Source organism: Phodopus roborovskii, unplaced genomic scaffold (genome assembly GCF_943737965.1).
Source record: "Phodopus roborovskii unplaced genomic scaffold, PHOROB, whole genome shotgun sequence".
Taxonomy (NCBI): Eukaryota; Metazoa; Chordata; class Mammalia; order Rodentia; family Cricetidae; genus Phodopus; species Phodopus roborovskii.
The window spans coordinates 19132952-19156239 of record NW_026126410.1 but is presented as its reverse complement, the minus strand read 5'-3'; the positions used below and the strand labels follow the sequence as shown (position 1 = coordinate 19156239).

Here is a 23288-nt window from a genome sequence, read left to right as displayed (position 1 = left end):
GAGGTCTGGTCTTCTAATTCTGTCAGTTATACCTCATGTATGACCTGAGGAACATTTCACAAGACAGGAAATGTGAATTCTTCCTCCAAAGACAGACGACATGGATACAAGAGGAGAAGGAAAATGAAAGAGTTTAATCCCATCACTGACCATGGCTGGCCTGAAAAACCTACCAAGAGTTAAAGTTAAATAAATTCCCTTTCTTGCAATTTATCTCTTTCAGACAATCAGACCAATGTCTTTCTCTGTGGTCCTTCATCCAGCCTTCCTCTTGGTAGTGCTGTCCCTGAAAACATCCCTAAGTGAAGGTAAGAATCCAAAAAAAAGTAAAGGACATGTAAAGATGAACCAACTGGCATTTTGGAGAAAAGCCATTTCCTTTGCCTGGAGTTGGTGATTAACTCACATGAGATGTGGTAAATTTCTGGAAGCCACCATTGCCTTGGGTGTGGCCTCCCTCATCCTGATGGCACCATTAGTAAGACCACTCCTTAGCTTTGGTTTCCTGCTCAGTGTTCTGCTCATTGCGGTGGTTGTAAGTGGATCTAAGACTACAGAGCTTCAGGATTGCTCTGTGTTATATAGACCATTGCCATGGTATTTCCTTCCAAACCCTGCTGGGCAAGATGGAGCAGCCCTGTTCTGGTGGCTGGGTTAGAACAAGTTTTAATGCCCCTTAGCCACACTTGTTGAGAGCTGTTCGGCTTATAAAATATGACTGAAAGCAACTGTGGTCTGGGAAACACTAGAAACTCAAGTATGTACAAGGTAATATGGGATAGACTGAACTCTGTTTGCAGTCTGAGAAATAATGTTTGTCAATTCTCTGTCCCAGAAGACCATAGTTTGGAATAAATCAACTTTGTAAATGCACACACATGTGACTACTTTATCAAACGTGTACAGATATTTTATTACTTTCAACTTATTTAAACATAGGTTCTTAGACTTGAAAGTGTTTCTCTTAGTGAATTAATTTCCCCTGCATTTGTCCATATCGGATAAAACTTACACTTTTTGTCCTGTATTTATTCTTTGCTGTGTTTCCTTTTTAACAAAAAGTACAGACATAGTTCCATGCATGGATTTGAGAAACTGACACTTGCAAAGGATACACACAGAGTTCCTCATTTATCTCTAGGAACTACAAGATATATGGAAAAGAAGAGATTTAATTTAGTTCTGCTAATAGCTCAAGTTCTGCCTCACATCATTTCAGTCTAGGTTTGGTTTTGGCATATGAGAATATACTATTTCTTCTGACTTCTTAAGCACCAGTTAATTGAGCTATTCCATAAGCCAGGTCTGCCAGGAGATGAGGCTCTCTCGTTGGTGGCCTGGGTAGCTCCCTCAGTCTGTCCTGATGCTGGAGTCAAGTATACTGCACTGATTAGGGAGGCTGAAGATGGAGAATGTTCCAGCCCAGATCAGAGCCCCTGGTTCCGAGACAGCCTAATGCACCAAGACCTTGTGGAGGAGCACTCCAGAGTATTCACTACACTTTTGCCACAGGTTGTTCCCCTAGCAGAGTCTCATGATGTGTGACCTGACTGTTTGGTCATGGTGTATCTTCTGCATGTGAAACGTTCTGTGCTCAGGTCAGTCTTCACAGCTTAGTTTCCATTGTTTAGATCAAACATGTTTCCCTAATTTCCTGGCAACCCAATTTCCATTTCTGCTTCCAACTTTCTTTACAAAGCAGGGTTTCCTTGGTAGATCTTAGTCTTCACCAGAACTGTGGGGACTTTTTTTCAATGCCTGCTGTGTACTACACCTCCACTCACACTAGTGAGCTCGCCACTTAATCAACTAACCAGGCTCAGTTCGGAGACTGCAAATAGCCCTACCTAACGTCTTCCAAGCAATATGTAAGAGGTTTCAGTTAGCCCTGTGCATGTTTCCATCAGCCAGAGGAGATAGATGACTGTAGCATCTTGGTGTATTTTTTTTCTATCTTTAGGATACATATATAAAAGCTGGAAATAAGTGGAGATTAATTGTTTTATGTTCATTTAGGTGTGTGAGTGTGTGTGTGTGTGCATGAGCAAGTGCATGCTCACATGTATAGGAGTTACACGCATACACATGTCACAATACATGTGTGGAAGTCAGAAGACAGACTGTGTGGGTTTGTCTCTCCCTCCTTCATGTAAGTTCCAGGTATTAAACTCATGTTGTCAGGCTTTGCTGCAAGCACCTTTACACACAGAGCCACCTTGCTCTCCTCCAATATACATTTCAATAAAGGCTAAACCTCCTTGTATAGAGAAAAACACTACACATATGTATATATACAGAGAATAACCTGTCACCAGGGGATTGATTTTTTTTTTAATTTAAGCCATTAAGTAGGGCAAATGTTTCCTTTTGATGTTAAATGTTTTTGGAATCACATTGTTTTAAGTACTATAACATGGTATCCCATTCTGGGAATTAACCACACATTATTTCCTCCAGCAGTATTAGGGTTGGTCAGAGAAACTGTGGGGAAAGTGGGACTGTCTGTGACTAAGCCCAGGATGGAGTCCCCAGATGGCCTCCTTAGCCACACTCCAGTGTTGTATGAGAGCTGGCCTGGAGCCAGAAGCCCTGGGTCTGGTCTGGTATGCATAAGCCTTGGTACAGTCATCCATCTCCACATTTAACCTCAATTAGCTTCTCTGAAAAGTCAGCGGGGCTGGATTTATTCACCTCCATGGTCCTTTTGACCTCTCTGGCTTCACCTGGGAGGAGTTTTAGTCCCCCCACCCACCCCCACCTCCTGCCCATGCTACATCTAACTAATGTTACTCAAGTACCTGAGTCATCCCACACTTGCTGATAAGGTATGCTAATTCCAGGAGCTTCCTTTTTGTTGAAACAACATAGGACAACTGGGTAGAGCTTCCAGAAATAAGGTTAGACAGGGAGTTGACTCGTTCATGTGTCAATTGTAGAACTGTATGTTGCTAATCTTGATTTCCCTGAGCTCAGTAAGACTTAGTCATACTCTTGTTTCCGTCACAACCCTCAACAGCCTATTACAACCTGTGTGATCATGGGTGAGAACTGCAAGTGATTAGGCAGACAGAGAGAGAGAGCATGGAAATTATTTCCTTTCAGGTTACCATGACAAAATACTTGAAGAAAGCAACTGAAGGAAGAGTTTTTGTCTCGCAGCTTGACAGTAGAGGCGCAGAGAGAAGGAAGGCATAGAGGCAGGGCTGTGGTACAGCTGCTCACATGGCATCACTAACCCTGGGAAAATGATCAGGTTTCCAGGACCAGGTATAATTTTCCTCCTTTTGAGTGGGCCTGGCATTTGATCGGTTGTTGATAGCCACTAGTGTTTTAGTTAGACCCTACCTCTTAATAGTTCTAGCGTCTTTGACCATCCCCACACTAGAACCAAATTTCCAAGAATCTCTAGAAGACACTCAAACCAAATTTAAGTCAAAACATGTGATCTAAGTTTGACAATGCAGTGAGAGTGGAGTTGACAGGGTTCTAGAAGCTTGGCCTTTTATTATATTTTTATGGAAACATGTATCCTGAAAGTCTTTATTGAGGTAACAGTCACATTAACACAAAACTAAGTATCTTTATGGTTTCTTTTTTCTTTAACTTAAATTAATCTGTTTCTCTTTCTCTATATTTTGTCTCAGGATTTTTACCTTTCTTTCCGTCATCCATGACATTTAATATTTCACAATAGTACTAGAACTATCCCATGGGAGTGAATGTATTCTTAATTTGTGCCCCTCCCTTTATCTGTCAGATTATTTGTTCCTCAAGGAATTGGAATTTCCCTGGGAGTCATAGGGTAGAAGAAACAAGAGGCTGAAAGCCAGTGTCTGCCAGTCAAGGAGCTTGTTTCCCAAGAAGAGATTTCCCAGTTCTAACAACTTGTTAGAATACCTTGCGGAGAGAACTGGCATTTTCTTCTGGGTCACCAACTAGCTCCCAAATCATTACACAGAGACTTAAAATTAGTTATGAGTGCTTGACCTACCTTAGGCTCATTTCTGTCTAGCTTTCTTTTTTCTTTAACTTAAATTAATCTGTTTCTCTTTCTCTACATTTGTCTCAGGACTTTTTACCTTTCTTTCTATATATTTTACTTTCACTTCTCATGTCTGGCTGGTGGCAGCTGCCTGGCTTCATGCCCCTTACCCTAAGCATGTCCCATTCTTTCTCCCTTGTTCTCTTCTTCTTTTTATTCTTCTCTCAAGTCAAGATTCCTCCTCCTATCTATTCTCTCTGCCTTCTAGCTCCACCTATTTTTCTCCTGCCTAGCTATTGGCCATCCAGCTTTTTATTAGACCAATCAGGTGCCTTAGGCAGACAAGGTGAAACAAATGCAACACATCTTTACATGGTGAAAGTAATATTCCCCAACAGACTGGAGCTGAGGCAGTGATGGACAAGGCCACACTTCGGCGGGGACTGCTTAATTATGATGATGCATATCTCTTGCCTTCTATTTAAACCTGTACCTCATTTCAAGATAGAGAGTCTTTGTTTCTCTCCCCAATGTAGACAAACTAAATGAACTTGCTTTCTCTGCTGTGTGCCATTATTAGTGTATTTAGTTGGCCTATTGGGGATGAATGATAGAGCCCTGCTTCTTAATGCTGCCAGGGCCCAGGCATTCTAACAACTCCAGAAATGCAGCATCTGGCTGCTGGAAACATTAACATCTATCATGAAATAGCTCCTGATTCTTTACTGCTCTATGCTGACAACTACCAGACCACTTACTGTTTCTATGTCTTTACCTATTCTGGATATTTTGCATAAAAGAAACCATGCAATATGTAACTCTGTGTCTGGGTTCATTTACTTATCACAATGATTTTGAGTTCAATCCAATGTGTAACATGGATCAGAACTCTACTCCTTTTTACTACTAAGTAATATGTCCTTTGTATGTAGAAATCATAGCCTTCAATGTGAATGCCACCTGCTGATGACATATGACTTGTTTCCACCCTTTGTTGACTGCAAATGGTGCTACTCCAAACATTCATGGGCAGATACTTATTTGAATCCCCAGTTTCACCTGGGAGGTGGTGGGATATAGACTTAGGAGTGAAATTGTGGGCCATACTATAATCCTATAGTAAGTTTCTGAAAAACTACCAGGATGTTTTCCACGGTGATGAGCCATTTTACACCTACAGGGTACAGAAACTGCAAATTTTTCCATACCCTCATCCACATGTGTTATGCCCATGCTTTTAATGATTGCGGAAGCCTTCCTGGAGAACATGAGATAGTATCTCATTTGAGATACCATCCTGGGTTTGATCTTTCTTTCTCAATGACTAGTGATAATGAGTATCTCTTCACGTCACTTTTTTGGCCATTTGTTTATTTTATTTTGAGAAATGTCTCCCAAGTCCTATGTCCACTTTTAAACTGAGTGTGTCATTTTTCTGTTGTGACTTTTTAAGAGTTCTTTTTATGGTGGAGATACTAGAAACATCTAACATATGACTTACAAATATTTCTCCCATTTTCAGTCTTTATTTTCTTTACAACACTCTTTAATAGTCAAATTTTAATGTTGATGAAGTTCAATGTATCTGCTTTTCCTATTGTTACTCATACTTTTCAAGTTATATGAAAGGACCCACTGCCAAATCCAAAGTTGAGGTGCCCACATTGAGCGTCTCCATCCTTCCCATACCATGTTTGGGAAAATGTCCCACAGGATGGGGAACCTTAAACAGTTGTCTTTCATTTTATGGGTGTTCTTTTTAGTCTCACTTCCAAAGAGGCTACATCTGCAACCTTCTGCCATCTGATGGCAATGCCTTATCTGGATGTGAAGTCCTCTACTGTGGAAAAGTCACACAAAAGCTCTTCATTCCCATCTCAGCTTATGTGGCTCCATCCAGGATCTCATTCTGTCGGCTGTATCCTGGATGCTGCTGGGGCCATGAAGCATACTTGTCAGGCATTGCATCCCATGAGAACATGGTTCGGGGTCCTATCTTACCAGTTGTGAAATAGTGTAACAAAGGGGAGCACATGTTTTGATATCAGTGAGATCACTGTTATTTAATCTCACAGAGCTTCCATTTCCTTGTTTGTTATGAAAATTGTCTTATGGTTTTACAGTGTTAGCTTACACATTAAAAGCAAAGCAGCTGCTATCATGCCTAGTAAATAACACATACTCAGGATTGTTATTGACATCCTCCATGAGAAAAAATAGCACATGTGCACTGGTGATTTGGGGACCCTTTTTCATATTTTGCAGATTGCTAACATTTTTGTTAGGAAGACACTCCCTTGCCTTTGTGGAAGGGAGAGGCTGCAAGGGAACAGAACTGAAGGCTTTGTTCTTGTGTGTATGTTTAGTTACCAAGCTACTCCTCGCCTAGATACTTTCTTGCCTTTTAAATGTGATACAGCAAGCTTTCAGATCACCAATAGCTAAAAGACTAGGAAAACATAAGCCAAGAAGCAGGTGTCTCTTATATGTGGGTCAGCATACACCAGCTAATTTTATGAAGGGAGTCTTTCTATTTCCAAAACCTTTGTAACATCCCCAGTTTACTTCAAGCACCCTCAGTCCAACAATTGGAATAGTTGAATTTGCAACACATAATTCCTTTCTATTCTCTCTGCTGTTTCCCTTTCTTCAGCAGAAGTCAACAACTTAGTCTCTGGAACTGGCAGTAACCCAAGTGGATCCAGGCCCACCCTCTCTCCTGACAGACTGTATCTTAGCCTCTGTGTGCTATGGCTGTGATGCTACTCTGGGTTTAAAGACTGTCTAGAGACACTGGGTACTTCTGGAGGTTAATGACCTGCACAAATGTGTTTGTGTTTGATCTCCTGATCTTTTAGAGTCATTACACTGCTCATTGTTCTAAGCTTGCAATCTCAATGATTTCTGTGATTTTGTTGTGTCTCTCCAGTTAAGCTCCTCCTCTAACTGGGGAACCTTGTCACAGTATTTTGTATCACATTAAGTGCCTATAATTATTGCTGCTTCATCCAGAATTCAGTGAACTCTTGCTAGGTGTGTGAGCTCAGCACATTGAAGTATATGGAACCATGTCTCTGTATGTGATGTTTCCAATCTCTGGCCTTCTAATAAACCAGGGAACCTTGAATTTCCAAAAAACTGATTTTTAGTTTTAATATGAGATCTTTAGGGGAAAAAAATCTCTTTGTTTCCGTTATAAATTAAGACCATTAGATTACCCAGGAAAGGCACATTTGTGCAGGTGTTTGCTAGTTCATTAATATGGTGTGGATTACTGAGCAAGTTTTCTGCTTCATTTGGGTCTTATTCTCTTCTTCTGCTGATGTAATTTCTAATTCCATTCCAGCTTCTCTCAGTATCCGATGCTAGAATGTTTAGGCAAACATACTTTCCAAAGCTCTCCAGTGAGCACATTGAATGGTGTCTCTGTTAGATGTGTGGCTATTCAATCATGCCCTTATTGAGAGTATTTTCTACCTGTTTTTTGGTCTTTCAGTCTTGGGTGAGACTTTCCAGTTGACTCCTGAGATACTTACTGTTTCTGTTCAGTCTAAACTTCAGCAAGTGAATTTACAGTGGACTGTTCCAAACCTTACTCATCAAGAATTAAAAATGGTATTTCAAATAGAGATCAGTAGAATTAATACATCTAACATCATCTGGGTGGTAAGTATTTTTTTACTTAATATTTTAAAAATTCTTTTCCCAGGCCATGATTTGTCTGTTATACCATATGAGAAATCTTATTATTCCAGAACATTTCCCTCTCAGTACAAGTTTCCTAAATAATTGAATCCCTATGTTTTTAGTTAAGACAGTGGTTCTCAACCTTCAAAATGCTGCTGCCATTTAATACAATTCCTCATGTTGTGGTGAGCCCTAACCATAAACTTATTTTCATTGCTACTTCATGACTGTAATTTTGCTACTGCTGTGAATTGTAATGTAAATATCTGGTTTTTTTTCTGATGGTCTTAGGCGACCCCTGTGAAAGAATCATTCAACCCCCAGGTTGAGAACTGCTCAATTAAAACAAAGTAATATGGCCCACGGGTTTGGTGGATTTATTTGAAAAATAGATTCTCTTTGTTGTGCTGTTTGCCCCAAGATAGTCACCGGGTCTGTCCCTGTAAACATTGGATCTGCATGTTCCCTGCAGAACAATTATCTCACTCTCCTCTCTTTTTCTCTGTCCATCCACAGTTGGATTGTCCTGAATACGATATATAATGTCTTACTAAAACTTTTCTCACAGTGAGGGCTCTGAGGTTCCTTTTACTTGCCCTGTGCTGAGGGCACAGATGAGCAAGTCCCAGCACTTACTCTCTGGCCAACACAGAGGTTCTGCTGGCTGCACAGTACAATAGCTGACTGTCCTCTGTTTCCAGGAATGTGGGTTTGCTGATACATAAATTAATCGATTTAATCCTTCTTGAGGGGTGGAGGCTGGAGGATCAGAAGTTCAAGACACCATGTGTTACATAAGAAGTTCAAAGCCAACTTGAACTATATAAGCCCTTGCATCAAACCAAATGAAAAGAGAATCTTCAACTTTTTTTCTGCTTTGAATTATTTGGGGTAGATTTTTCACTCATCTTGATTCAGGCAATAGATGTGTCTCCTGTGCCTGACACAGTCTCATCTAACAGCACATTGGTCACAGGCATTACATATTATTATGAGCTGTTTCAGGAGAGTTTGACAAAGTACCTTAGAAATATTCTGGAGGTAAAGGACACAGAGGAATCATCTGAGGGCCCATCAGCCCCATTGAGGTCCCTCTTCTCTCGGGCAGCAAATGTTTGGCACTGAGGGATCAAGAATGTCTGTCCTTCTAGTTAAGCCTGTCACTAATGTTAAAGTCTTCAGTTCTTTTCCATATCCATTACCAAATATGAGGTCTGAGCAAATGGTCTAAGGTAAATAAAATCTGATTCAGTCCACTACGGCTTATAGCAGGTCTGTTGCTTGTTTCAGAGGGCAGTTTCCCACAATGCCAGCTGTGTGATGTCACCTTAGTAGTACATATGTGTAATCATTAGCTGTCCACTTCCCACCATCAGCATAGCTTCCCACAAACCCACTTTATGCTAAGAAACCTGATTGTTGTGATTCTGATAGGTATTGGTTGGTGGTTTGGGCCTAAAGAAACATTCGATGAAGGCCCTATTGGAAAAAAGAACAGTCTAAAAACAGAAGGTGGGGAGAAGTGCTGAGGAGAATTTTGGAGCATTAACACTTATCACCATAACAAAATAGCAATAGAACAAGGGAATCTTATTCTGTACTTCTCTAAAAGACAATTCTTATCAGTTCTCATATCAGGAAAAGCAAGTAATGTTTGTCATGGAACAAGTGGATCCCATTCTTTCTTTTCTTAAATCTGAATGGAATGTAGTCTCTTTGAATGGGAGAGTAGCATGTGAGAATTATTTTTGTATTTATGAGGGGTTAAGGTCCCCAAGGGTGGACTATTACACCATCCATTTATGTCATTTAACTCAAAACATACAGCAGTGACAACAACCCGCACATGGATAATTGTTTTCAGTTCAGTCAAAGAGAGGCAGAGAAATAGCCTCATTTGTCACCTCCATGGTCAGACAGGGAAGGTGGTCACATGCTATGACTAGGAGATGCCCTTGTCTGACTCTTCTTGTACCTGGTCTTGAGGAGAGACATGAGATCTTCCTTCTGTTAAGGAAGGGACCATACTTCCTTCTGGAAATTCTTCTTTGCCTGAGCAGTTGCTTGTAATGCAAGCAAGGAACCCCATCGCCACTTTTGCTGAGAAAGACACATTACAATCTCATCATTCATTGTGCTTCCAACAAGCCGGATGAAATGTACATTGGCCTAGGTGCTCATAGCTGGAATAGGACATTTCCCTGACAGTGCTAGCCATTCAGAGCCCTGCTGACAGTTACACTACGTGGTGCTGCTTGTGGTCAAACTTTGCTCTTTCCTCTAGGCCATTTTCTGCAAGAGAAAGCAGAGTAGCAGCTCAAGCTTGGAAAGATGCCGGGGATGTGAATCATCTAGGGATAGGATTCATGCTTCAGCAATGAGTCATTGACCTCAGATATATTTCTATGCCTGTGTATTTGCCAATTCCTATGACCTACTAGTGTCTGCAAGGGCTATATTCAAATTACCACTTCAATGACAAAAGAAATCAAATGCATTACTTTTTTAAAATCACTAATTTGATTAACATAGTCAAAGTTTATCTTCTTCATTGGTAAGACTATAAAGACCTCAGCACATAAACTTGAGGTTAGTTAGAATCCACAGTGTCTAGGGACATATGGCCTGCTACATATTAATCAAGTGACTAAATTAGTTCAGAAGGTTGGACTGTGGGCCTGCATCAGGCATTGTTCAAGGTGTGGAGATTTAAAAGTTGAGCACATTAATGGGATGTGTGGGGGAGTGTAAAGGTCTTTTGTGAATGCTGGGGCTGTTATTCTAAATTTCTCCCACAATTTGAATGAAAGCCAAGATATGAAAGGGGAAATGGAGTTAATTTAGCATGAAAGGTGGGAACAAGATCCCTGAGAAAACCCAATGGGAGCTATCAGAGGCCTTGAGAGAAGGGTGTGGCGTGGCTACCAGATTTGAAGGCAGGCTGCAGTGTGTGGGCACATGGAAACAGGTTTGGGCAAGGAGGTGCAGGGCAATACCACCCAAGGCCATGGGAAGAACAATCAGATGTGTTTACCTGGATAGCAGTAAGAAGAAGGGGCGTGGCAAAGTGTGAGAGTTGGCTGCAGGGGACTGCCAGGGCAGGAATGTGTAGATCTAGGGAGATTCACAGGGGAACCCCAACTCTGGCCTGCTGACAGCATAGCAATTTACTATTGTTGTCTACTTTAGTTTTCTTTTGTTGTCTAGTGTTTATATTTAACAATATTCAAATGTAATAATATCTTAGGGCTGTTCATTAAATAATGAAAGTTCCATGAATATGGATATCAAAACAGGCAGAAATACGTTTTGTGATCTAAGAATAAAGCAAAATAATAAGCTGATATAAAATATTAGCATTTTAAAAAATCTGTTCTGTATAGAGTAGACAGGAGGCACATAATTAAATTTACCTGGGTGGACCACAGTGTTCTTGTTCCACAGCTGTGTGAATCTGTTGTCTTCATGATTTAAGACTGGTGATCTGAACAGGGCAGAAATGTAAGATGCCTACAAGCATGAACAGGGCAGAAATGTAAGAGTTGTTGCCTACAAGTACTCAGAGCTCCCTATACTGAGTACAGACTCACATTAGCATCCCCAGGAAGTTCAAGGTCCAGGAAGGAATGTGTCTTCCTTAGGGTTTCTATTGCTGTGATGAAATATTGTGACAAAAGGCAACTTAGGGAGGAAGGACTTTTTGTTTGCTACCCTTCCATATAATAGTTAACATTCATCATCAAAGGGATTCAGGACAGGAACTCATGCAGGGTATGAACCTGGAGGCAGGAGCTGATGCAGAGGTCATGGAGTTCAGCTTACTGGCTTGCTCAACTTACTTTCTTAAGGAACCCAGAACCACCAGACCATGGATGGTACCACCCACAGTGAGCTGAGTCCTCCTCCATCAATCACTAATTAAGGAAATTCCCTACAGGCTTGCCTACAGTCTGATCTTAAGGAGTAATTTTTCTCAGTTAAGGTTCCCTTTTTTTTCAGATGACTCTATCTCGTGTCAAATTGACTTAAAACTATCCAGCACAGACTTGGGGACAGGGCAGGGGTTCTAGAGGGGCACATAAAAAAAATGAGCTGTTGAAGCTAAAGGGGATTCAAAATAGAAGAAAATATGATCTGATCTCTGCTTTCTTGGGTCCATACCAGAGTCATAGGTAAATTCCAGGAAGGTATTATGGTGGTTGGAGATGGGAAAAATTTAGAGGAAAAATCAGAAAATTCTCATAGGATTCTCATAGAATCCCTCTACAGGAAGTTCTCATAAACCATATGTGAGTACTAGGTTCCATCTTCAACACTGAGATAGTTTAAGAAGACTTCATGAAGGAGATGGAATATGACCTGGACTTCAATAAATGTAGCTAATTCCTAATGCAGAGGGAAGTGGAGGACACTAAGCCAACAGTGCCTCATGAGCAGATATTGAGATGCCCAGTAAGCCTTCAAAGGTTACAGGTAGACTATTGAGTCCAGAGAGAAGATACCTTCAGACTAATGCAAACCAAACTGTGGAAGCCTTGAAAGGTAGAGAAAGATATCATGGCACCATTGAAATTGATCAACGTTGAGACTAGAGATGCCAATGTCTTAGATAAAGACCCACTTCACCTTGAGTAGGTCCTCAAAGAGCATTAGGAGGAATGATGTTCAGTTGGAGCCTCTAAGTCCTAAGGTTCTTACAGAGGGGTCTTTGTGGAGGGATGTGGTCCATCTGGCCACCACATTTGAAAGAATAAGAGAGAAAAGCAAGGGCCACTTCTGGAGATGTTGGTGTTCCCAGGATGCTTGGAAGAGTTCCCTGTTTGCTCAGATTTAGTTAATTTGATCTAACCCTGGTTAAAATGAGTATTTATAAATACAATAGATATTACTTATGTCTAAAAGGACAATTCAATACAATTTTCTTAGCAAGGGTCTAAGTGACAAGCACAGTTGAATATCTGTCTCAGATCTTTGGTTCAAGGCTTGAATGACTTCTCTTTTCTGTCACTTGATCTGTATGGGTCCCTGGACAATATGACAGTCATGGGGACTAAGGAGACAGGAGTCCATAGCTGCCTATGCAGACATTAGAGCAAGGGAGTGATGGGTTGGGAGTGAACTTAACATCATGGTGGTGTCAAAATGGGGTAGAGTTTGTCCTTTGTAATAATTCAGGTTGACATATTCTCCAGGATGCAATAATTGTGTATCTCCAAATATTTCCTTCATTTTAGGAGAATTACAGCACTACTGTGAAGTGGAACCAAGTTCTGCATTGGAACTGGAAGTCTGAGATCCCTTTGGAATGTGTAACACATTTCATAAGAATCAGGGCTATGGAAGCCGATGGCAAGTCTTGGAGCAACTGGAGTTCCTGGAAAGAAGTTAGTGGTAAGAAGTGAAATAGTTACAGGTGAAGTGGGCATAACTATAATCAGATGTAGTGTAACTCAGAGATAAGTAATCAACTGAAGGGTATTGCTGCCCATTTGAAAGCCCCTGAGTGGACACTGACACTAATTTCATTTGGTCATAATAGAACTAAAAAATGGCTTTGAAATTCCCCATGGAGCTCTAGATGGCTGAAGCTAAAGTTTTATCCTTGAATTAATTTAATTATGTGATTTAATTATATGATTCAGATAATTTTGCATTCATTTTCTAATGTGCAAAGTATATTTAATTTAAAGTTGCATATGTGTTTTTATTAAAGCAGCACACACATTCAAATACACATGCACACACACACACACACACACACACACACACACACACGGAACATGTATTGGGAATGTTTCTGTAAAGGGTCCAACAGTTTCTTTTGAGACTGTGGCACTTAAGTCTTCAGAAAGCAGCCTTAGACAATGTGTAAACAAATGAGGGCAGCTATGTGTCAATAAAACTTTATTTACAAAACAGATGGCACACTTGACTTGGCTCATGGGCCAATCCTCAATTTAGAGACAGGGAGCAATATGAGGAGAAGGAAAGCAGCTTTTCATTACAGTTGAAGAATTGTGGACAAATAACTTTAACTATCCTTTCATTTTGATCATTGAACATTGTTGTAGGTAAAATTTAGAATGGGCTTTGCCATAAATTCTCATGTTCCACTAGGCTATAGGCCAGATTTACAGCAATAGCATCTCTATTCCTCACTATTTATCCTGACCTATTATATGAAATTCTACTAATATAATCATTTCTTTGCCAAGCATTGATGCAAATTAATTAACTGAAACTAGCAACCTATTAACCCAGGAATAGCTTAATGCATACAATGATAGTAATAAAATAAAGTATACATTCTACAATTTTAAATACTAGACATTGGTTTAGCTGTCATGTTAACCCTAAGAAATAGGCTTTATTTTTATTCCCACTTGACAGATACAGAAAATGAGGTCCAGGGAAAGTAAAGAACCTAATAAGCCTTGTACTTCACAGCTGTATCTTACTGCTGAAAGATTATATGCATATATTTATTAGAAATTCATAAAATGTTTTTTAAAAGGCCATGAATGTTTGCTAGGTGACTTAGAGGTTAACATAAATTCATTATATAAATTGAATGTACCATATAGTGAATTCAAAGCTGACCAAGAATATGTAGTGAGATTCCCATCTCAGAACAAGCAAACAACAGCAAGAGAAAAAGAAGTAAACATGTTATAAACAATTTTGGTAAAATGAACTAGACTTCTTAAAAACTGTAACCATAAAATTTATGCAAGAATAATGAAAATCCTGACCCTCAAAGGGATGTTTCTCAACCATCGTTGTTCAGTAGAATCATATGAAGGCGATTAAAAACCTTCAGAGAAGGACAGGACACTTGGCACAGGTGAGGTCAGTGACAGCAATATCCAGTGCCCTAATAGGTGACCCGCCAGGCTAAATCAGACAGTGAAGCCTGAGTCACATTTAGAGGGAAGCTTCTTCTAAAAGGCCACCTAGAGGGAGCCATAGGAGAAGGTGGCAGAGTCCTATGGATTTTGCTATGTCACAGGTCACAGCAAAAAAAAAAAAAAAAAAAAAAAAGACTGGAACAGGAGGAGATGGAAATTGAGCTTCTCGGGGAAGGGGGAGAAGATGTGACTCAGTATGATGGAGAGAGACATGGCTTTGGGGCTGGATGAGTTTTCGCTGTGATTAAGCCATTCAGGGGAGATTGTTCAGGGGTACAGTCCATGATGGCATGGACGGTCGGGTTGGTAGGGGCTTGCAGCTGTTGATTGCATTTCACCCACAATCAGGAGGCAGAAATGCTAGTACCCGGCTCCCATTCTCCATTTCATTCAGTCCAGGACCCCAGCCAGGCACTGGTGCCACCTGCAGTGAGAAGGCCTTCTCACTTGATTAATCTAATAGCAACATCACAGTAACTAAAAGTGGTGGTAATGATGCTGTTTTAGATGGAAAAGTATGACAAAAGTTGATACAGTGGAGAGGATTGCTTTGGACCCACAGAAAGGTCCGGGAATCATGTGGAAGTTTAGGCTGCTATTTTCCCAAGAAGGTAAAACAAAACTATATTAACTACAGGGAGTGGGAGGGGATTTGTCTTGAAATCTGAGTAAGACTCTAACCAAGGCTTTTTGTCTTACAGTACAAGTTTCAATTGCACCAAATATGTTATTAATATTTCCTGAAAATAAGCTATTGGAAGAAGGCTCCAATGTCACCATGTGTTTACTGCATGGACAGTATCTGTATAATGTATCCTGTATGTTGCAAGAAGAGCCAATCCTTGGAGAACAGCTTGATTCACGAGTGTCACTAATAAAGTTGAATAACGTTGTTTTCCTTAGCGACTCAGGGACAAACATCTATTGTCAAGCTATGAATGCCACCAAAAAACTATTTGGTACTGTCCTCTTTGTCTCAAGTAAGTATTAGCACAGTGGTTCTTAACCTTCCTAATGCTGTGACACTTTAATACAGTCCTTTATGTTGTGGTGACCCCCAACCACAAAATTGTTTCTTTGCTACTTCATAACTGTAATTTTACTTCTGTTACGAATTCTAATGTAAATATCTGACATGCAGGTTATCTGGTAAGCAAGCCCTGTGGGTGTCCCAACCCACAGGTTGAGAACCACTGTATTAGAATGCTAGGTCTCCTCCCTTCTCATTTCCTATGAAACACCTTGGGTCTCATGTACCAGGAAGCACAGAAATATTTCACATGTGGTTTTAGTTTTCTTCGATTTTACAAGTCTTCCAAAAGAGATTTTGAAAATAATACCCAGAGCAATGCTCCCAGGACTTCCTATTGTTTCCTGTTTTATGGCTAACAGTTTTATTCCTAGAACCAACAGTGTTAAAGGAGAGGTTTCAGGATATAGGGCACAGAGCTCCAAAGACCTATGTCAACCCTGGCTCTTGGCTCTATCTGTCCTCTTGGTCATTTCTGTGACTGGGCATTGTGATGGTTTAGAGAATCTATGAATCTTGGTAGCTTCTAGCCCCAGTGTACTAGTTCAACTATCGTGGCCAATATCATTCTTAGCTGAATGGGAAATTAATTCCTTGGCCTGTTTCAGTGAAGTGGGAGCATGCTGACTTTTCTGTAGGCTGCACTATGCCTATGCTGTCTGCTCTCGAGTTTCCATCACCCTAAAACCATAGGAAAGTATCCGAAACATCTCTCTCTATTGGAAAAGGAGGCAATTCCAGACCTGGATGCTTCCATAATCTGGATCCCTTACTGTAGGCTCTGGGAACAGAAACAGCTCCACATTTGTGAGGAGCTTTGCCCCACCTGGTGCTCGCTGCTCCCCACTGCAGAACTGAACTAGTTCACAGTCTGGCTGACATCCCTAGGTGGTAATGTAAGCCATGGAATCAAAATGGAACACAACCCCCTTTAAGGTAGACACAGTTGCCAACCTCATGCACAATATTGACTACACATCCCCAAGATATCCCACACAGGGGGAAAGACTAGCATATTTCAGGAAAGCACCTGAAATATGCCTCTCTGAGACTACTGACCTGCCGATTTCCACCTCCTGACCTCCTCTTTGTTTGAGGGAATGTGACTTGAGACTCCAAGCACTTTCCTTTGACTTGTCTTTCAATGAAAGGGGTTAATTAGATCTTCCTTTTTTTTTTTTTTTTTTTTTTTTTTTTGTATGGATAGAAGTGCTTGAGGAGCCCAAGAATTTTTCCTGTGAAACCCAAGACTTTAAGACTTTGAAATGTTCCTGGGAACCCGGGGTAGACACTGCTTTGGCCTGGTCTCAACAAGATCCTCAAAGCTACACTTTATATGAATCGTGAGTCTACTCTGGTTACATCATCTGCAGGTTCTTCCTTGTTTAATCATCACAGGACAAGCAATTCTCCCCTCGAGAAGACACATACTCTTGGATGTGTCTTCTCTCTTCTGGATGAACTTCTGTTTCCTACCCTTTTTAGTTAAGCCTGTATTAAAATGTCTTTAGAAAATGTCCAAGTCTATCTCACAAAAAAAAAAAATGGAGCACAAGGAGGGTTATATTGCAGAAAATGTGTACAAATATTTCAGAACTGCTTGCTGGAATCACAAGGAAATCTTTTAGTATCTACAAGGGGTGTAGGACCTTCTATCTAATGTGCTCTGAAATAACATGTACAATAAAAATAAGAATAATTGATTGTGTATATTTGTATTAAGACAGTATTATCTGTTGATATGACTTTCCCTCATTTTTCTAAAATTTTAAGAATATTCAACTAGATTAATTGATGGCTATACTACCTACAAGAAAACTTTATTCCATATAGAAAATGCATAGAAATGTTGTTATTATTGGTGACAGAACAATGAATTCACAGCTTAAGAGTTCCAAGGGATCAGGATAAATCTGGCTTGGTGGAAGTGTTTAAACTCTGTCCTTGCTGTCTTGTTTTGTTCCATTTTTAAGGTTCTCTGGGAGACGTGAGGTTTCTGACCATAGAAATTCACATAACTGGAAAATAACTGAAGATTCACAGGAAACATATAACTTCACACTCACAACTGAAAACAAGCTAAGGAAAAGAAGTGTCAACATCATTTTTAACCTGACCCACAGAGGTGAGACAGTGACACCACAGCCTGTGATGGAAATTAGCATAGTGTTTTATGCAATGAGACCCAGTGAATGCACTGTAGATGTTGGTCTTGTTCACAACCCTGGTGAAGCTAATGTTCGTACTTCTATTTGCTCACACTTACCCTCTTGGATGTGTGCATTCTCAAGCACTTGTTTTGATCATATCTCAAGTATCAGACTAGCATTCTGACATGTGCTTATTGCACAGTCTATTCTAAAACCTCTCTCTCTCCACTCTCCTTTAACCAAAATTGTCTTGCTTTAAATTGTGGGTAGGGATAAAGATTTGTGTTCTTATTTCCTATTTGTTCTAAAGATCTGGGAGGTGTGGGCCTCATTGTATATCAAACCATCTTTAGCTGTCTAGTAGTTACTTCTCATATACTATTAAGTTGCCATGACATGCTTGTACTGGGGAACATTGCTGTACTCTCTTTGCTGTGCTACTATGTAGCATTTCGTGGAAATGCACACTATTTTATTCACTCATTTCTTTCAATGGCTTGCAAGTTGTATCATGTTTTTCTTGGGATACTGTTTTCACTAATGTTAGAATTATACATGTGTCTGTACACATGGACTTCTTTTTTAGCATGTACCTAAGAATGAATAGTCAGAGGCATAGTCTTCCTGAGTGCCTACTTCTCAAGCCATGTTCCAAAATTGTTTTCCTGGTTACACTCTCATTCTATTGATTTACTTATTCTCCCTAAGGTTGTTGGATCACTTTTATTTTTGCCAATTGAACTGAGCATAAAATGCTATTTCTTGATGGTTACTAATTTAAAAATCTCTTCTAATGCTAGGAATGCATCCATTTGCTCTTTAATGATGTGCTTTATCCTGTTATTAATTCATTCCTATATGGGTTGTTATGTTTCTTTTTTCATTGGTGAGAGTTTTTCATATATTCTTAATGCAGATCCTTTGTTATCAGTTCCTATAGCTGCCAATATCTTCACTCAGTTTGTAGTTCTTAATTTCATACATGCCTATTGACAATAAAAGATCTCAATTTTAACATAAACAAGTATACCAAAGTCCTTTAAAAAAATCCTTTCTTATTTCAAGGTCAAAGTCAGAAGTATAGTCATTCATATTTTTTCACTGAGTTTTAAAGTGTTTTTAAATATAAATCTCTTAGTTGAGATGTAACAATGAGATTTTTTTATTTTAGAAGAACCACTTGTTCAGTTCTTTTCATTTAGTAGCTTTTATTTCCCCACTGATTTAACAGGCCAACTCTTCCTGTTATGAGAGTGTATTGGAGTCATAGATTCCTGGACAGTCTCTTTTTCCACACTAATACCCCCCTCTAGTTTTGTGAACTTCAATTGCAGTGGGTCTGGATGATGCTAAGTCTCTCGATGCCCTTTGCCAGGTGCGTTCCTGTCATTGTAATCGTTATACTCTCTTGTACATAATTTCTGGGACTCAATTCCATGAACACCTCTTCTGGTACTTTTTGATTTACATGGAATCTACAATGATAACTTGGATAAATCAGTGTCTCTGTGATACTAAGACTTCCAATGCATGGAACATGATGATTTTTATATTTATGTAGGCCTTTGTTCATAATGCTTTAAATTTTGCACATTTAAAAATATATAATTAATCCAGCAGTTTCTCTGTAGACCAGGCTGGCCTCGAACTCACGGAGATCTGCCTGTCTCTGCCTCCCAAGTGTTGAGATTAAAGGCATAAACCATCACTGTTCAGCTGACTACAGCAATTTCTAAAACTGGCTTATGTTTTATTTTCTGATATTTCCCTCCTTCTTGTCTTATATTATTATATTTACATTTATATTATCCCTTTAAAAACATTGTTAGGTCTTTTTAGCTTGTGAATAATGTTCACCATTAGTTCTCATGCAAAAGTTTGTCTACACATTTGTTATTTGAAGTTGTCTCTCTAGGGTGTTCTTTAGAAATGGCTGATGAAACAGTAGTCCCATGAATCCCTGAATGTCAAGGCCGGACTCTTATCTTTGTACTTAAAAGTCAGGTTGACTGGGTATAAAATTAAATCTGCCTCCCTTGAGTCTAATGAACTCCATTCCTGCACTCTCTAGTGATATAGAGAAGGCTGATGAATATCCAAAGGTACTGGCCATGTGGTTTTCCCCATTATTAAACACTTGATCTTTTGGCCTAGAATTTCTTTCTTTATAAATTCCAGCAATTGTACTGGAATTTGTCTATTTTAGGTTGATCCTTTTAGTGGCATGGTATGTTCTTTCAACGTGTAGTTCTGAATGTTTTAAGAAAGATATTTGAGTTGCAGTTTTTCATATTTTCTCAAGAATCTGCCACATTGCCATTAGGGAAGATTAAAGGCTGAACCATACTCTTGTCAGCTCCCTTCTGATGTGCTCTTCAGAAATTCCAGTTACCCATGCATTCCATCTTCTCCATGTGCTCCTTTGTCTCGAGTTCTCATTGCTTTTGAAGACCATTCCTGCTTTTGAAGACCATTCCTTTTCCCTCCTAGTTGCTTAAAAAGCTACCTATTGTGCATATTTGCCCTGGGGACCCTTTGTAAGAAGCACCCGTCACCTGAACTTTGGGGTATTTAATTTAGGGATGAGGCTGATGAAATATTGGGGCAGTGTGTTTGTTAGTTCAGGGTGTAAGCTGTGTTCTTTAGACGTGTACATCCTTGAGTTTTGTGATCATCCTCCGTTATGTACCATCACTTGATTTCGAATTGTGCTTGTGTAAACATTTGCTTTATATATCCTGAGGATTGTTAAAACCAGGTTTGCATATAAAATCGCTGTATGTTCCATATTCTAATAGTAAGGCTTTCCCTATTTCCTGAAGTTCCTCGTGGCTATTTAAAGGTCCTGGTCTGGTTGTTCTAATACTGCTGCTACTTTGCTTTGCAAGTCACTTTGTTGACTTTCCGTTGATAAGTTATTAGGCTCAGCTGTTTCATTACTTTAGCTCATGAACTTGAATTTCTCTGCAAGCATCCACTGTGTCATTGGGCTATCATATTTGATTTAATCCTTACCACAAACATTTGAGGTACATGTGATGAAAGAAAAACCTCAGTCTTGCCAGCCCAAATCATAAAGTGAGGAAAATCTGAGGACAGAGACCCAGGAACCCCAGAGAACTGTGATTAATCCCTTTTCGCTGTAGCAAATAGACCATCAGGGTAGGTTTCAGCTTCAGCCCCAGCCCCCACCTCTACCATCTTTATAGCGAGAAAGGATGGCAGAAACAGACCATGTGACCATCATCACAGCAAGTAGTTTGGCCTAAGGGCATACTGGACTATCTAAGCCCATTTTTAGTCAAAAGAGTGTCATCTACTGGTAATATAGCAGCCATGCTCTCATTCTGTTTTTTTTTTTTTTTTTTTTGTTCGACAAATCTATCAGTAAACTTTGCCAAATGGTTAGTCCATAGATTGTTGATTCTCCACACAGACCTGGGAAGAGCCTAAGCATCACTGATAGGTGAGCAGATAACTTGACCCTTCTGGGAAGTGAGGTATTTGTTCATGGGGTAATTGTGTCCCATCTTAGATGTACAATTTCATTGAATTATCAAGCTCTGTTAACCTGGTCTCATTTCACTGGTAATAATAATTTGCGTGTATCCAAGTAAGACTGGTAGTTCATGCCACAGTGGCACATATAAAGCTCTGGTTATCTGATGCCTAATCTGAGAGCAGTGCCCAACAGCAAGCAAGGAGCTCTCCATGCAGGCAATTCCATCGACTTGGAAAGCTGAAGTAGATGATAATGACTTTGAGCTTAGGTGTTGTAATCCAGTGAGACCCCCCCCCAGAAGGAAGAAAGGAAGGAAGACCACTTTTTCCTTTAGCTTTCAGCTTATATGGTCCCGACATTTGACCTGCTATAAGAAGTCTGCTGTTTGTCTTCATGTTCAGAAGAGCTTTCTGAAAAGGCATCTTAGCTGTCACAGGGTTGTTTGAAACATTTTTTAAAATCTGTGTTAAGTCCCATATAAACAAGGTAATGTCCTGTTCTCCACTCCCTATGCAGGCCAGCATTCATTAAATAACCTATAACTCAGATGACAGGCACATATGGACATGTCCATTTTGTGGTTCAGAGTCTCAGCTGTGAGGGGACACTCCTCAAGGGATTGAGGTATAATTATGTGCTAAGAGTGGTCCATATTCCTCTGTCTATAATGTGACTAATAGTTAAAGGAAATGACTCAGAGGCACATAAACAAATGAGTACCGGGGCCACTTTTTATCCTTTAACAGCTTGAGGTCATCAGCCTTACTTTTTCTGAATTGTCTGATTTGTTCATGTGATATTTATAGCCTATAGCCATTCTCCATATGTTTCATCTGACTCCCAGGCAGGGTTTCATTCTCCATACTGTACCTCCCAGTTCTAAAACTTTCAGTTAGTTCTTTATTTCCTGTATTCCATTATTACCTAGTTTATCCTTCAATCTGCACACTATTCTATAAGCAGTATTCTATTAAAGGGCAGTGTGGTACTATGTTCATTCCCCAGAACGACAGTAGTGAAATCATCCTTGGGGCCCATGATCACAGTCATTGTTCTTGGGCAGATTTGCAGTGCCAAGCATGTTTCTTCCTCTGTGGTGGGCCATAAAACCTAGTAGAAAGTTGTTGGTTACCCCTCTAGTATTCATACCACTACTGCACCTAGGAGTGTCTTACCATACTGGTCATTATTGTAGTTCTCAGGGTTCATAGTTGGTTGTTGATTAACTTCCAAACCATCTACAACAGTCTATATAGCACCTTTCTGAAATCTACCCAGCAGCAGGAAGCTTCCTGGTCACAACCGACTTGATTTCTCCATATCCTGTGACTAATGTGTATAGTGTCTTCGGCAATAAGGTCTTATCATCAAGCTCTAGTGCACAACCAAGATCACAGGTGACAGCCTAAACTATTTTAAGGGTCTCTGGGACACCTCTGATCAACAATTTGAGGAGATGTGTTGGACTTTTTGCTTACTAACATAAGATACCTGGAATAAGAATAGCCCCTGTCAAGGGTAACTCCAATTAAACCTTTTTAAATTAAAAAATGTATATGATGCTTATAAAATAGTTTTTTTTCTATATGGCTTTTCAAACATCCTTAGTCTTCATTATCTCTCTACCACCCCCTCCCTCGTCATACCTCAGCGTCCTTCTTTTCATTTAAACCTTCCCCTGCATTGTTCCCCCTTTCTTTTTCCATTTCTTAGTTTCTCTGCTGAGAACTGATTTCCTTCAATGCATTTCATCTGTTTGGCTTTGGTTCATGAACCTATTTCAAACACTTGTGTAGCAATTGTATCATATGGGTTATTGGAGGCATCTGTTGATAACCTTTTCCCTTGGCAATTGGTGACATTATTCTGGGATGTTTTGTATATTGGATTTTTTAGGGTTATTTCCTTGACACTATTAATATTATTTTAGTTAGACTCGGGTCACATTATAATGCTTCTCCATTGGCTGTCTGCTTTAAGTTTTGACTCTTCCTCCACAACCTAATTGATCATATTTAATTTTAAGAGT

General features: G+C 39.8%; 1 protein-coding gene across 1 annotated transcript in view; it reads left to right on the top strand.

The window, feature by feature from the left end:
• The first annotated feature begins 226 nt into the window (after positions 1 to 226).
• The window catches only part of Osmr (oncostatin M receptor), a 51645-nt gene continuing 28583 nt past the window's right edge, over positions 227 to 23288 (top strand). The window contains exons 1-6 of the mRNA XM_051182507.1: positions 227 to 308; positions 7479 to 7648; positions 12904 to 13060; positions 15279 to 15557; positions 16815 to 16950; positions 17581 to 17732. Coding sequence (XP_051038464.1) covers positions 236 to 308; positions 7479 to 7648; positions 12904 to 13060; positions 15279 to 15557; positions 16815 to 16950; positions 17581 to 17732 — 967 coding nt within the window. The 5' untranslated portion in view covers positions 227 to 235. The remainder of the gene's footprint in view (positions 309 to 7478; positions 7649 to 12903; positions 13061 to 15278; positions 15558 to 16814; positions 16951 to 17580; positions 17733 to 23288) is intronic.